At 35.3% G+C, this 16,483-nt stretch overlaps 1 protein-coding gene across 4 annotated transcripts in view; it reads left to right on the top strand.

The window, feature by feature from the left end:
• SESTD1 (SEC14 and spectrin domain containing 1) overlaps window positions 1-15,620 on the top strand; it is a 50,380-nt gene extending 34,760 nt beyond the window's left edge. For all 4 annotated transcript variants that reach the window (XM_015868364.1, XM_015868366.2, XM_015868361.2 and 1 more), the window contains exons 10-18: window positions 848-970; window positions 3,629-3,823; window positions 5,181-5,295; window positions 5,780-5,939; window positions 8,722-8,803; window positions 9,166-9,288; window positions 10,377-10,568; window positions 12,394-12,515; window positions 14,878-15,620. In XM_015868364.1, coding sequence (XP_015723850.1) covers window positions 848-970; window positions 3,629-3,823; window positions 5,181-5,295; window positions 5,780-5,939; window positions 8,722-8,803; window positions 9,166-9,288; window positions 10,377-10,568; window positions 12,394-12,515; window positions 14,878-15,007 — 1,242 coding nt within the window. In that variant the 3' untranslated portion in view covers window positions 15,008-15,620. The remainder of the gene's footprint in view (window positions 1-847; window positions 971-3,628; window positions 3,824-5,180; window positions 5,296-5,779; window positions 5,940-8,721; window positions 8,804-9,165; window positions 9,289-10,376; window positions 10,569-12,393; window positions 12,516-14,877) is intronic.
• Window positions 15,621-16,483: the final 863 nt, after the last annotated feature.

The raw sequence follows: 16,483 nt of genomic DNA on the forward strand, positions 1-16,483 counted from the left end.
AGTTGGAATGGGTGTGTACAGAGAAGAGTTGCTCCCTTATGTTGCTGATTTATTTTTCATTTCTTTTTTTTTTTTTTTGCATTCCAGTTTCATTCTTTGTGTAGCTTCTTACATTGCCTAGTCAGTGTTAACTACTATTTTTCAAACCTTATTTTGCAAAAAGAAATGACAGACCTTACAGAATTTCTAGTCCTTAAAAAGCAAAAATTGCTCTAAAAGTAATGGCTCCTACTTAGTTTCATGGAAACTGTAAAGCATATAAACATCATAATAATGTTGATTGATAGAACGAATTCTCAGCTACAAAACCTCTTTTTCTGACACAGTTGCCAGCATATTTATGCATTTTTGCTAATGATTAAAAAGACTGCGTGCTGTGCTCATTTAAAAAAAAAAAATCTGAACCAGCAGAGGTGATCCAGTGTTTCACAGCTGTTGTGATGGCATCACTGTTAGGAAAATGTCCATCTTTCTTCACATTCACATCTACTGTTTGTTATCCATGAATATTAATGAAGAAGTGTTGAATGTCAGTGTGCCTTTTTTTTCCCATATGGAGGAATTCAATTACACACATTTGTACAATACACACTTCCTTATCAAATGTCGTTTTGTCACTAGTAGATTTTATTTCTGGAGCAGCTATCTTTTGCTGAATGCTTTTATGGAACTGATAGGCTCAGGTTAATGTGAAGTAACTTCTATGCAATGATTTTGCAGTTTACTTCTTTCTTTTAGGACTGCATATATTTTTAAATACTTAGCTTTGCAACAAAACACTACTTTTATGCCAGTTTCCATGTGGTTGATTTGTATGTTGTTTTTATCATATTTACCTTTTTTACAGGTAGTTAATTGGCTTGAAGGACCTGGATCAGAGCAGCTAAGAACCCAGTGGGGAATAGGAGATTCAATTAGAGCCTCACAAGCATTGCAACAGAAGCATGAAGAGATTGAGAGTCAGCACAGTGTGAGACTTCCACTGTCCTTTTCAAGTAGCAAAACAGTTCTAAGTGCATGCAGTTATGTATTATGCATTTTGGTTATGTGTATTGAGGAATTTTGGGCAGTGAATGATTTTATGGTTAACTGTCAAAGTAATTTAAGAACTTGGTATGTCCATTGTATGTAGACATTATTTATTTTGTTTTCCAGTGTAGAAAAATACTGATTTTTATCTATGGTTTTCTTTAATTTACTATGTTAGGGAATTTTCTTACGTAGTCATGGCAATTAGGAGGAGTGTATTTTCCTGTACCACTCTTTCTGTAGCTGGGGAGGAAATGGGTGGGAAATCCAGAATTTCTTACACGAATGAGTTAATATTTGGTCTTTATTAAACTACATGTGTCAGGAGCTGAAACTGGCTTAGCATTTTCAATAATCATGACTTAAAATATCTCTTATATTAATAAGGAAATATAGTATTTTGTAATTGTAGTGAGTTGATGCCACAGAACTGTGTGCTATCTGTAACTAAATGCTGTCTTTGAAGTATGTGAATTCCCACTGAAGTTCACAGCCTGGACTACAGCCTTCTTATCACTGTTAGGCACAGACAATACCAAACACTGCTTGGTTATCTGATGCTGAAAGGATTTTGTGAAAAAATCACTTGTTCTGACTGTTTTTATGTTTATAATGTAAGTAGTAACTGGAATCCCCTCTTACAATTTGAAAACACTTTGAAAATAGCACTGGAGAAAATTGATTTCTAAAAATCTCATAATAGCTGAGTGCTCTCTTTCTCTGTTTCCCTGTTTTTTTTGGGTTTTTTTTTTTGTTTTTTTTTCTGCTTCTAAAACCTGAATTGACAGCTTTTTTTGCTTTTTTCATCATTTCTCGTCTGTTGCTGATTTTAACGCTTGTATTTTGAAGGCACTTCCAAAAATGTTTGATTTGTTATGCAAGGTTGCCTCCAGTTTACTTTAAAAAATATTTTCCGCTTTCAGGGAGTTATCTTATTTTGCCCTGGGTGGAGTGTGTCTACCCCCCCGCCCCCCTGCTCTTTTCTGCATGTTTTATTGTTGGGTGGTATACTTGAGCTGTTATCTTTGAGTGAATAATCTTTGAGTGAATGTTGGCTGATTTTCATGTGTCAGAGGTATCTGTATCTAAAAATCTGCTATGGAAAATGCCATAAAAACGCATTTTATATCTGTTTTACTAGTCTTTTAATTGACTGATAGTTTAAAACATCAATGTTCTTTAATTATTAAACAGGAAAAAAAATGTTAACCTAGATTTTTTTTTTTACTTTTCATATTATTTATTGCTCCTCACACTCAATAAGCTTTCTTTGTTCAGTGCCTAAAGGTATTAACAAGAGTAACGTTGTGTAAACTGACTTAAGTGAACCTGTGTATCTGTATCATGAGTGTGACAGTAGAAGATTTCTTTGTATTATGTTATCCAAGATGGCTCTAGTGGGCTGGAAGATTTATTTTGCTCTTAAATTTTTTGATTGCCAACATAATTTTTTCATAGTTCTTTTTTTTTCCTCCTTGCATTTTCTCATATGCTTTTTCTTCCTGTGAGCAGATGATAGAGAAGACTGAGTAAAAAGAAAAAAATAAAAGCATGAATATTTATGTTGTTCTGCATGTTTTGTAAATAAATGATGTGAAAGCTGTAGGCATAATATTTAAAAAAAAAAAAAAAAAAAAAAAGGGGAAGAGAAAAGGCAAACATCCTAACTGTAGCTTGGCAAGAATACTAATTCAGTCAAGTGTTTGAGGCCAGTAGATGGTGCTATTCAGTATCATTAGAAGTGCATAGGGCACTTGGAAGACACTTTGCTGTAGGCTAAAATAAAAGCTGTTGGGCAAATATGTTTAAGCTTTTGAATCATGCAAGATAAGAATGTGATCTTGATGTATCAAGCTGTGGGGGATTTAAACACTACTGTTAAATATTTGAAGTACTTTATTTTGCAAATAGACCACCATGATATTAGGTAACTACTGTGCAGGCATTCAGTAGTCAAATTGAAACCAGATCTGTGAATTTTGAATTGAGTAGTATAATTTTTCCCTAAGAAATAAGGGCCATTTTAAAGTTCCAGTATATGGATGTCCTGAGGAATTAGAGGATAAAAATATACATTGTCTTTATCTACAGTAGTAGTTTTTTTTCCTAAATGTTTAAGAAAATTACTGTAGCTTTCAATTGTCACTGGAAGTAACACTTAGATATTCTTTTGAACACCTTTTGAAATAGCTTACCAATTGGCAAAAACTTTCCATTCAGTACAGCCCTAGAGGCACGTAAGTATTAGAAGCTTGTTTAAAAATGGGGAGATTCTTCTGTTGTTTCAGTGATGTAGTCTGAGTGAAGTTTGTGCTGTGATCTAGAAGCCATGCTACTCATGGTTTGTAACCTTCCCATTTTACTGCACCATTATGTTTAAGTTACGGTGCATGTGTTATTTCAATATGTACTAATCACTTCTTAAGTTGATTTGAAATTATGAAAATTTTTCCCTCCTGTGTGAGAATTGATAATTATAGTGTAAGCTGGAGTAAGTTCCTTTTAAATCTGAGTGTGTATTAATCTGCAGCTAGATGCATGCCTTTTTAAGAGAAAATTGTTTGATATTATTTTAATGCTTAATTATCTTCTATTTTAGGAGTGGTTTGCTGTTTATGTTGAGCTTAATCAGCAGATTGCAGCCCTCCTAAATGCAGGAGATGAGGAGGACCTCGTGGAATTAAAAGCATTGCAGCAACAGCTGAGTGATGTGTGTTATCGACAGGCCAGTCAGCTGGAATTCAGGCAGAATCTATTACAAGCAGCACTTGAATTCCACAGTGTTGCCCAAGATGTAAGTTCTTTTTACTTCTCACAGACTTGCCTTTAGTGGGTTATTAGTGAAGTATTTTATGTTTTCAATACATTGGGAAAGTTTGAAGGGAGATAAAACATAGAATGTTACTTGGAAAATGGAGTAAGTCTTCTCTTTGTGATTGTAACACTGAAAAAATGAATTTCTCTTTGGGAGAGAAGTTGTAGTATATGTTCTATTTCAATAGTGTTAGGCATTGAATGGCTAGTAGTAAATAAAAGAAAACAGTGAAAAACTGCTCTAGCTTTTTTTGAAGTATGTATTACCTGTAACACACTTACTTTGAAGAGTATTTGATATGATTGTCATAGGTTCTTTTTAAAATTGACTTTTATTCTATTCTTATAGTTGCCTAAGGAGTCATAGGTTCCTACCCTCCCCCATTTGATATGTTCTCTTGGAGTTTTATAAGCAAATGCAAAGAGAAACCTGTAAAATGACATGTTCCCAAACATTTGGGAGAATGTTGCTGTCTCGCTCCAGTTTATTGGAAGAAGAGATTCTTGGATACATGTATACCTGGTGTGAGATTAAGAAACAGCAGTTCAAATGTTGGTCCATCCACTTTATTACAAAGCTTAATCAGGGAGATGGGGAAGGGAAGGACAGATAATTTTGGGTGATGGGGAAGGGAAGGCAGGCGATAGAAAAGATAGAAAAAGGCAAGAATTGCATAAAACGGGAATAGTCACCACCAGGATCTAGCAGCGGTCCCATTGTGAGACATTCCAAAGGTCTGAGGCAAAAGCACAGGGGGGAGAGCAGCGGAGTGGCGGGCCTTGGACAGCAAGTGGGTATCAGGAATGAACCACAGGGTAAGTCCAGGAGAGTCTGTCAGCAAGCAGAACATCCATAGTGAAGATCTGATGGCAGATACATTCTTCAGCATGCAGGTCTCAGGTCATGAGGAATCTGTTGTAAGAAAACCTTTCTTCATGTTGTGAGGAATCTGATGTCAGAAAACCCAACTTCATGGTTGCTGATCCCTCTTATCCTCCTTTTTCCTGCCTACTTGACATTCCTGGGTGTTTGGGATGTCATGTGCAGCACCCCCTGAGAAGGCTGTCTTCCTCAAGATAAGCCCACACAAAAGACTGCTTCCTGGCCATTCATCTGCAGCTTATTTCTCTCACTTTGCCCCTGGCCTTGTCCATCTGTGTCCCTCAGACAAAGGATTTCTCAACCCTTGACCAGGACTTGCTTGGACTTGTTCATCTGTGTCCTTCAGCAAGCTTTGAGTCAATGATATAAACGAGCAATCTCCTACAACTGCAGACTCAAGCACCTTGAAGCCCCAAACTTCTTTTAAAAAGCAATATGTTGGTTTTCATTTTAGTTATCTCAGCAACTGGATGGCTTACTAGGAATGTTGTGTGTAGATGTGGCACCAGCAGATGGAGCATCAATTCAACAAACTTTAAAATTACTGGAAGAGAAATTAAAGAGTGTTGGTAAGCAAAATATTTCTGCATTGTAGGGAATACTTTCTTTAAAAAAAGACAGCAGGGACAGGGAAGGTAATCTCTCGATTTCTAGTGAGGTAATGCTCCATGTAACTACTTTTTGACTTGCTGATACTGTTTAGTATGGGTATTGTTCTGGAAGTGCTTTCTTGTAAATGTTTTGCATTGATATATTTACTATATACCACTACTCTGCATTTCATCTGTTATGAAGCACTAATTCTTTGTTAATGTAGACAACTGCTTTCTCTAACTTAAGTAGGAAAGGGTAAAAAAAATAAACAAAAACCAAAGATAGTAACATTCTTTTCCAGCCTTCCATCTCATAGGTTCTATTGCAATTTATCTCTCTCTTTGGCGAGAAAGTTTTGCAGAGTGCCATGGATATATATTTTTATATATATCTCTGTGTATATATCCATATATATAAAACTTTTTACCTTTTAAAATTTTCTTGCTGTTTTTCCTTCAGATTTAGGTTTGCAAGGCTTGCGTGAGAAAGGTCAAAGTCTTCTTGATCAGATATCTAATCAGGCATCCTGGGCCTATGGAAAAGATGTGACCATCGAAAATAAAGAAAATGTGGACCATATCCAAGGAGTGATGGAAGATATGCAGCTTAGAAAACAAAGGTAAAACAGTTCACATTACAGTTTTCATCTACTGACAAGTCACTTCAAAATACATATTCTGAGTGACCATTTTGTTTTACTTTCAGTTAATAACTATTACAACTGTAATTTATGCTATTTGTGGTATACTTAAACAAGACAATCTTTCTCTGCCTAACTTGTTGCATATTACTAAATTCATTTCAGTATTGGGTGACAGTATTTGAGTGGTTTTCTATACTCATAAATATTTAAGACACATGCTCTTTATATGGAGCTATAGAACAGATGCAGGAGGTCTTTTGTATGTTAGCAGTTTGAGATGAAAGGTATGCTAATACTGCAGTAATGACGATAGCTCTAAAGTTATGTGAAAATTATGTTCCAGCTTGTTTCTCATTTTCTTTTTCACAACCTCTATCCTTTGAATGTGGCATTTTCTCTCCTAAAGAGAGGAAGAAACAGGAGCTTGTGTCAGGTCTCACTTTGTACCCTTCCTCTGGACTGGCAAATGGTGGAGGCACAAGAGTTCAACTTTCAAAATGTATTTGGTCTTTTTTTTGTGAGTTTTTGAATGTGATGAAGTGAAGGATGAAATTTTAGTAGCGGAAAATACAGGGCAGAATGAAATTACCAGAAGGATGGATTCTGCTACCACACTCATTCTCCAGTCTTCCATCAGTTCTTTTCTCATAAAGATGTAGTAGTACTTAATTGACCATATTGCTGCCACTGTATAGATCTGCATATTCTAAGCATTATATAATCTGATGCCTGTTTTGAAGGAGTGTATAAGTATAGGAAGTTAGAGGACAAAAAAAGTGTCAATTATGTGCTTAGACAAAGGTGTGAAACAACTTCCAGTTGATTAATGATTTAACAAAGATCTTCAGTCTGGAAGAGATGTGCAGAAATATGGATAAAGGTCTGTAATAGTGAGACAGAGAAAAGTTAGGAATAGGTTTATCTCATTGCTTCTTTTAGTACAGAAGTGGAGGACGTTGGCTAGAACTGACTTAAGAAACATTGATAACTGAAGCTGATGCTACTTCACATAGTGTATAAATAAAATTAAGCTGTGGAACTCTTTGCAATAAGATAGTTTAAGCTTAAGTAATACAGGAAGAATTTGGACTAAATTTTTTTTTCAATGTAATATTTCAACATTATCAAGTGAAACTAAACGAGATTCAAATAAAGAGTTAATAGAATCTGCATTTTATTAGTCTGACTCTTGTAGAATCCTTCAGGTGGCAAGAAGAAATGGGAATTTTAATTTTAATTTTATTAGTCTCATGAAACTAATCTGCATAGCTTATTCTGGATGAAAAGAAAAGCTTAACTAACCACGTAATGCTTCCTGCCACGCTGCCAGAGGTTTCTCACTTAAGCACATAACAGAGAAGGGGTTTAAACTGTACTTTGTTTCCATCTAAAAAGGCCATAGAAAATATGCGTCTGGGAAACCAACATGATTTATTTCTGCCTTCTGATGTTTATTTTCAAAGGTATCAATGTGACTTTACTTAGAGTGAAAGTTGTCTCAAGTTATAAATGGACAAAACTTTCTTATTACTTTTATTTAAATTAATTACCAAATATATTTGCCCATTGAAAAATACACAATTATTTATCACTTCATAGCATTTAGTAGTAGTTTTTGTGAGATTTCATTTTCCTCAAGTTAATAGAATGTTTCTCATATAAATATGCATACAAGAAATTTCACAAGTTCATATCTATGGGCAATTTGCTGTCTTATTTATTGTTTTGTAATGCACAGACTTTTTGTGCACTATTAGAGCAATGAATTTTCTTTATGCAAGCATCACAGCACTGCAGGGTGCTTAACAAAATACAATATTTTAATGAACTGTTTTTTTTGGAAGTGATTGTTTGCAAACAGCTTGGAAAAAGAACAGATATATGTATACGGTCTTTAGCATTCACTTATAATGTTATCTGTTGTTGACATCAGTAATTCTGTTTACAGTGTGATGCAAGAATTTGAATCTTGCTGTTTTCTTAGCAGGCTCCAAAATTGAAGCAGAAAGGTCATTCTGCAAAATGCTTTAGTGTTTAGCTCCTGCTATTAAAATGGCTTTTGATACTACTTTTATATTCTAACTGGACAAAGACTGCAATATGCTATTCATTCAGAACAAGAGAATTTTAGTAGGTTTTTGTATGAATTAGATTGAGGTGGTTCCTGGTGAGTTATAGCGAAGGACATCACCAAAATTAGTGTTGTAAGACTTCATGCTTCCTGCATATATGGGTTCAATTGCAACAATCTTTAGCTAGCTAAAAAAGAAAAAGATCTGTAAAGATCTGTGCTGCATTTTTGTTTGTTTTATTTTCTTTTCACTTTATTTAACAGGAAAACTTTGCCACCCACTGACAATAGAAATCAGAATGATACTAGGTTTAATCCAGCTTTTCTTAAGTAGTTCAATAGCAGAAATGGCTTATTTTACCCTTGTAAACCTCTGGCCTACAAATCTTAACATTGCAACAGGGTAAGGAACCTGAAATGCAGCTAGAAGGCTGTGTAGCTACTGCTGGTATTACTTTATGTAGTGTAGCTATGTCTGAACTATTAATCATGTCTGTGACTTGTAGTGCTTGCTTTGATTTATTTCTTGCTTTTTTCCTACTGTCTTTATTATTTTGGTCAATCTAAGCAGGATATAAAGTGGTTTAATCACCTTTTAATGAACAGTTGCACACTGAAAACATTGTAAAACAGTGTATTTTATCTGTTCCTCATGTGTTGATGAGTCTTCCCGTGCTGCTGTTTAAGGTGCGAAGACATGGTAGATGTGCGACGACTGAAGATGCTTCAGATGGTACAGTTATTTAAATGTGAAGAAGATGCTGCTCAGGTATGGAAATGGCCAAAGAAATTCATCTTCCTGTTCTAAATATGACCATACTGGCTAAATGTGTGTGGGGGGAAGGGGGGGTGGGCTAATAATTGTACTGCATTATTTTTATCTCTTGAAAGTGTAATTTTATTTAGTGAAATTGTAAAGTGAAAATAATAACGGATGTAGCAGTGGTGATAAGAAGTGTTTTGAGGAGTATCTTGCACAATATACGAGTTTAATTGATACCTCTTAACTGTTTCCAGATCAAAAGTATATGCTAGTACTGTAGTTAATTCACTGTAGTTAATTCAGTATTCTGAATGAATGTCTTTTTACTTTCCTAGCTTTTATGCTTCTAATTTGCTTTTATTTTTAAGGCAGTAGAATGGTTAAGTGAACTGTTGGATGCTCTGCTGAAGACACACATCCGACTAGGAGATGATGCTCAAGAAACAAAGGTTTTACTGGAGAAGCATAGAAAATTTGTTGATGTTGCACAGGTGAACTGAATTATTTTAGTAGTGTGGGTTTGTTTTTTTAACAGTTTCAGGAAATCTAAATAGAACTGGTGCCCACATGTACAATAATATATTAGCTATTACTTGTCTTCATTGTTTGCCTCAGTGGTTGAATGAATAAACTGAGTTAGCAATGAGCTTGATGAGATTTTTTCAAGTGAAGATTTCAGTGATCTGTCAGCGCTGCTGATACTACAATCCTTAATTTTACTATGTTTTGCATAGTAAAGAAGTTCACACTTACATTCAAAGGCCATGTTTTTCATATAGTCCTCATAGCAGCTTTTCAAGGATTGCAAACAAAATAATGAAGCATTAGTAAGTTGCTCAGTTAGCATTTATTTTGTGCTGTACTTCATGAAGCAGAGCCTGTCTTTCTGTTGGTTTTCATCTTACACAAGGAGTTTCTGGCATTAGAGTCTGTTCAGTTGCTTAGAGATAATGGCTGGTCAGAACTGACAACTTTCAGTTGTTGACAGTAGCAGCCAAGTAATTAATCCTTCCGTATAAGTCTGCTGAATTCACTGAAGCTATAGGGCAATTTTGCACACTTGTTTGTGAACAGATGTCAGGTATGTTTTGAATTTCAAGGAAGATCAGAATGTGTAAAAGCTGAACTTTTTCCAGATAAGTGCCGTTTTTAGAAATACCTAATACACTTTTACCAAGTAACAGATAATGTGTTTTCTAATTCTGCTGGTTGTACTGGCACACCTCTCTTCTGATAAACAGTGGCCACTCGGTGATGGAACTAAGCATGCGAAGAGGATAGTGTGCTGTTATTATGGTGTGCCATGAAGTACCTGGATGCTGTGTGACCAGAAACATGGTGAAAGTGAAGTCAGTGTGATGGTCATCTTAGCAGTAGATGCCAGGCTTACTGTGTAAGATTCAGGCAGCTATTCACAGTTCTTGTTTCAAAAGTATTTTCTAGTAGAGCAGATTAATTCACTGTACTTGAATTTGAGGTCTCACAAGCCTGTACGCAGTCATTTTAAGATAACTAGCTCTTAAGTTAAATGCATAGATTAAATGTATCTTATGTATTCTTCCTGCTTTCCTACTTCTAGAGTACTTATGATTATGGGAGACAGCTACTGCAGGCAACAGTTGTGCTGTGCCAGTCCCTGAGATGCACTTCAAGGTCCTCAGGGGACACGCTACCAAGACTGAACAGAGTGTGGAAGCAGTTTACATTAACTTCTGAAGAAAGAGTACAGAGGCTGGAAACGGCTGTTGCATTTCATTCAAGTGCTGAAAAGGTGAGCGTTGTGTTTTTAGGAAGAAAACTTTATTGTCAGAATTAAGCAAATCAAATGTCATGTACAGGGGGAACTTCATTTTTCTTTTAATACTTACTATGTTTAAGCAACATCTATAAATATATTAAAAAAATAAGAATGTTTATTAATTCTTAATTTCAGTGCTTAATGAATTATTGTGTACCTGTATTGCTATAAGTCCGTATAACAAAGAGGAGAACAACAGCATTGAAGTGAGGGGTATTGAATTGGGGCTGGAAGTAATTTTATTTTACTTTTTTTTAAACTCTTCTGGGGGAAACACTGTGACATTGATCATAAGGCAGATTTTTGTTTGTTTTAAACTAGAATTCTTAAAGGCAAGAAAAACTTGGACTGTGTTTTTATGCAAGGTATAATACAAAGCTACAATGTTGTCACGTAAGAACTTCAAGGCCTTAGAGGGAGCAATGCCTTTTACACTGTGTGTATGTTCTGTATGGTATTCTTTCAAAACTTGTGAATGTAAGAAACTCATCACTTTCTGTGCCTGATAGACTGGCGCACCCTGGAATTCAGTACTTAAAAGGCTCTGAACATGTTTTCTTCAAAGCATGCTGCTGTCTTGGTATGGTTTTCAAACTCCTATAAGAAAGATCCTCACTGACACGCTCAGCTGGATGCTGCTATAAGCTGCAAAGAATCAGAAGTCAGCAACAGTGTTATGAAGAGCAGTTGCTAAATTGGGAGTTTTCAAATGCCTGAATTCCAGACAATGTCTGTTACTTTTGTTCATGCGAGGTATGGCCTCTTGGCCAGGGTAGTGTTATTTATGTGAAATGATACCCTGAATAGTTTTTCTGAAAGGTATCTGCCTCTCCTGTTGAGGTAGTTAATGTAGTTTCTTACAATTGCAAAAGAAAATCCAGTTTTGGACATGGATAGGAAAAAACAAGATGATCTCTTAATTGAAGGAAAGTATGAGATGCAAAGGTAATTCTTGTGCTCTTGGCTTGTATTCATTTCTTGCTTACATTAATAAAAAATATTTTGAATCAGTGGATACTGGGAGTTGCTGGTGATTCGTGAAAGCAGGAAATATATCATCTGTGCTGCCACAGATAGCTGAAATGGGTTTTAATAGTTATCAAATTAGAATTCAGCGGTTCATAAACTTAGAGTTTTTTGTCCTTGCCCATATTACAAGTGTTCTCTCATTCCTGCAGTACTGAATTGCTGTGTTTTTAGGCAGCTGTAAGTAAAAGCAGATAGATAAATTTAATCGCTCAAAAGCAAAATTCTACTAGCACTATTGTGGCCTTTTAATGAGACCAAAAGGAAATTCTGTTGTTAATTAAAACAAGTGTCAGAGGGTGAAGCAGAAGAAAGTGCTGGGTTCTAATACAGTCTAGAAATACTTCAATTCAAACTTATAATTTCTCTGGAGCTCTGTGCCAGGTACAGAATTTTGTTTTGAGGTTGTTTTTAATAGACTCTTTATAATTTGTATGATTGTCTTTCATGCTTAATGGTGTAGGTTACCATATTTATGCATTTTAAATTTGGTGTTGAAATATTGTCTAGCCAGATTTTTTTTCATTCTCAGAAATGATGTCAAACATGGAGAACAGTGGTACCCTGCACTGTCTTCTCATTCTGTGTTAGCTTAATTGCCGTGTTTTTCTGGAGTTTTATGAATATTTTGAAGTCGTTTAAATGTGGTAGTGATGATGCTGAGAGACCATTCACTCTATTTAATGGCACATTAGCACTTAAAATATGTATATATGTATATGCTATCGCTTGTCTACCTTATTTTACATTTTGTTTTTTCATTTTTAAACAGATTTTACAAGAATGTCCTGAGCAGCCTGAAGCTTTTAATGAAATGGAACAATTTGATGAAATTGAAGCCGTTGGGAAATCACTGTTGGACAGATTAACAGTGCCTGTAGTTTATCCTGATGGGTATGTAAAATGTTATTGTAATGCCTTTTGACTATCCTTTTGGTAATGCTTCATAGTCATTTCATATGCAGAAGAATCCTGGGTGCTTATTGCTGAAATTAAAAAGGTAATGCGCTAGTTATCCTATATTTTGTTCATCTATTCTTAGAAAACAGGCAGGTTTAATTTCAACCTTTCCAAAGACAACGTGCCCAATTTTCCAAATTAATAACTTTTTCTCACCCTGCAAATGCTAGGTATGTGTTGTCGTTACACCAGAGAAGTATTTAAAATAGTGTAAGAGTGACCAGATGCCATGAATTATAGCATTTTATGATAGATTTTAAATGGCTGAAAGTTTGAATAAATCTGAAGCAAGTACACTGAAGATAAAATTACATTTGATTATTCAGCCAATGAAACATTACTTCCCTCATGAACTATTAATGCCAATTTAAAATCAGCAGATTTGTCAGGCTACAAAACTAAATTGAGTATGGAATTTCAGGCACTATAAAAACCACTTTCTATATTCAGTGTAAATACAGTTGTCCTCTGTGATACAGGACTTGTGGTTAATTTTTTCCATCTAGAGTAAAATCTAGCCTTGGAACTGGTCTGTGGGTGTTCAGGGACTGCTCAGTAATGAAATCTTGGAGAGAAAAATCCTTTTTTATTTTATTTTTTTTTTAATGCTTTGAGATTGTCAGGCAACTTCATCGTAGGTTGGTTATTTGAAGTTGATCTGAAAAAATGGTTAGAAAAAGCAGGTCCTCGAAATCAGTATTGTCATATTTCCAAAAAGATCATGCACCTTATGCAGTACAATTTTTTTTTGAGGGGTACTACCCATGAAGATATACCAGGAACTAATTGGTAGTGACTTTAATGCCTTTCTAGTAAGGTATTTGAAAATAGTGAAGATTTTACAGCTGTGAGGAAAAGGGGGAGGAACTGTGTTATGTTCCAGGTATTTTTTTGGTATAACTTGTGTATATCAAATTTTACATACATAATGACTTGGTAAATAGAATAACTTATTTCTAAAACTTGTGTAATTTGCAGAGACTGTTAAAGGAAAAACAAACTCCGGTGCTACCATTTTCTTTTACTTTTTTTTTTTTTTTCTTAACTAGCTTTATCTTTCACTGCCTGGAAATCTCCCATGAGAGAAGGCATTTATTGGACTTTGAGTTTTGAGTGCTGATGAAATGCTTCTATGATTATATGTACATACACCTATGTTTCAGGCTGACTGAGTCCTGAGTGCTATTTTTGGCCTCTGGCATTTCAGCTGTGTTCCTCTTGTCCCCCTTTTGAAAAGTGGACTCTTAGCAGTCCTAAATCCTGAGATGACCTATTAACCCTCCCTAGTCCTTCTATTTTTAAAGCACTTAACAAAATAAATAAATATTGCAGAGGGTTCCATCATTAGTATAAATAGTTTTTTAAAATGTTGAGATTGGCACAATTTCTTAAATGTCTACAAGCATGCTTCTTTAGTCTCCATCAACCTCTTTATCACTTCAGACTTTGGTCAATATCTTCCTTGAAAATCCACGTCAGTGTTTCCTGTCCTGCTTATGGCTTTTAGTCTTCATCAGGCAAAATGTCTGCCACTATTTGTGATCACCAGTTGCAGCTGTTCAATCTGTTGTCTTTCTAGATATCTCTGGTCAAACTAATTTACTTCTATAAGAAATAAATTTTCTGCATGCTTTTGTCCAGACTGGACTCCAGCCCAAGTACTTTGTCCTATCATAGTTTCCAAACTTCAATCTGTCTGCATCATAATTAGATTTGATACCTACTTTTGTTTTGAAAGATTGTGTTCAAATCCTGTTTTTGTTGACAGCTTGGTTAGTAGTTTCCCTAACATTTCAGATGTCTTTTGTTGTACTTGAATGGAAAAAATCAGCTTTAGCAGCTGTGTGTTCTTTTCAGTTTGAGAGTGAGAGGACATAATTTCACTGTCAGTATCTGGCTGACGTTGTGTAGAGTCCTTCAATAAGACCCCAGTTGTATAACCTCAGTCAGAATTCATTCAGGCTGACTTCCTTGCCTGTCACAATATTCAAACCCCAAGACTGGCTTAAGGGCAGTCGGAAAATGGAGATAAAAAATAGTGTTGGGTAATTACTCATTGAGCATACAGAACAGTTCCCTGCTTTGGAAAGAATCTCTTGAGTATGAGAGATTCATTCACTATTTATAGTAATATTATCAAGATTGTCTGTCCTCAAAGCTTTAAACTTCAATGGCAAAGAGTCTATTTTTCTTATGCTTTTTTTGTTTGTTTTCTGGATTGTTATTCATGTGTATACTCATGCTTTTTTTTTTTTTTTTACTTGTCACTGATGACTTTTTTTTTTGTCTTTTTTAGTTCTGAGCAGTACTTTGGGAGCCCGAGTGATATGGCTTCTGCAGCAGAACACATTAGAGAGAAGATGAAGCTAGTTAGCCTGAAAAAGCAGCAGCTGAGACAACCAGAAGCCACTACCCCAGAGAGCTAATACTGACCCTTGTCTATCAGTTCATAATAGGACTTAAGTTTGTAATCCAGCATGTTGTTTGCATATTACAGAATTTGGCATAATATATTAAAATGCATTTCAAAGCTGTTATGTCTCATCTTTTTTTCAAAGTAAATGTTTTCAGTATCTTAACACTGTACATCTATCAAGCCATAATTATTTAACATGCTATGAAACCATAGATTCCAAGTATCTTATGGAAAAGAACTGTAAACTTTGCACTGAAATTTGCTGTAAAGCTTTACCCGACCTGTCAGCTGCTACTTAGTTTAACAGCTGATGCAAGCTTTGAATGGTGCTAATGAGTTAGGAGTTCCATATTATGAAATTGTAGTTCTTTGCTTCCCCCCATGCCCAGATGATGTAGTAATTTTAGACTGCAGGTTAAATGCCTGCAGTGTAGACAGTGGTGACCCTATAATTTTAATTTGAAATACTTTAAAATAAAAGTCATTTTTATTGTGCCAGTATGCAACCAACCATCAAATCTTTGATATATCAGATTCATTAAACAGATGTTTTCCTATTTGTATTGATAATGTATTAAAAAGCTGTTTGTGCTTAATAAAAACCATCTTTTTAAAATCTAAAATATATTTGTTGTGGCCTGTATTCTCAAATGTTATTTTTCTTATATTTGTGATAAATGGTAGGAAGAACCATCACTCTTCCAGTGTGTTTATATCTGCATCATTTTTTCTTATGAATGTAACATGTTTTGGCTGTAAGGGGAACTGCTCTAAATTGTTGTTATATGAGAATGAGAGGCTATGCCATTTTTTTTCTGATGAAGGTACTCAAGCAAAGGTAAGAAGATAGTATGCAAGTAAATCAATGTTACATTAATAATCATTTTTTTCCAGGGTAAGGATAGTAGATGTTACTTGTGCTTTATTTTTCAGTTGTCTTTCTTTTTGGAAGGGGAATCTTGAATAATATGGACACCCTTGGTAGTAATAACTTGGAGATGAGATTTTTATCTCATGAGAAATAATTAAGATATGCTTCATAAACAGTGTAAAACCATAAGTTAAATAATAATGAATTTTATTGAAATAAATAATGAATAATAAACAGTGAAATTTATTGAGGGAAGACCTTCCAGTATCTGAAGGGAGGCTACAGGAAAGCTGGGGATGGACTATTCATAAGGGAATGTAGTGTCAGTATGAGAGGAAATGGCTTTAAACAGGAAGAGGGTATGTTTAGACTAGATATAACCCCCCCACTCCCCTGTGGCGCAAGTGGTAGAAGTGCCGCTCTGCTACACAGGAGGCTCGAATCCTGGGAGGTTGGACTCGTTAATCTCTAAGGTCCCTTCCAACCCGCACAAGACTATGATACTATGATATGATCCTGGAAGCGTTCAAGGCCTTGCTGGATGGGACTTAGAGCAACTTGGTCTCGTGGGAGGTGTCCCTGCCTATAGCAGGGGGTTAGAACCAGATGACCTTA

This window comes from Coturnix japonica, chromosome 7 (genome assembly GCF_001577835.2).
Source record: "Coturnix japonica isolate 7356 chromosome 7, Coturnix japonica 2.1, whole genome shotgun sequence".
In the NCBI taxonomy this organism is placed as follows: domain Eukaryota; kingdom Metazoa; phylum Chordata; class Aves; order Galliformes; family Phasianidae; genus Coturnix; species Coturnix japonica.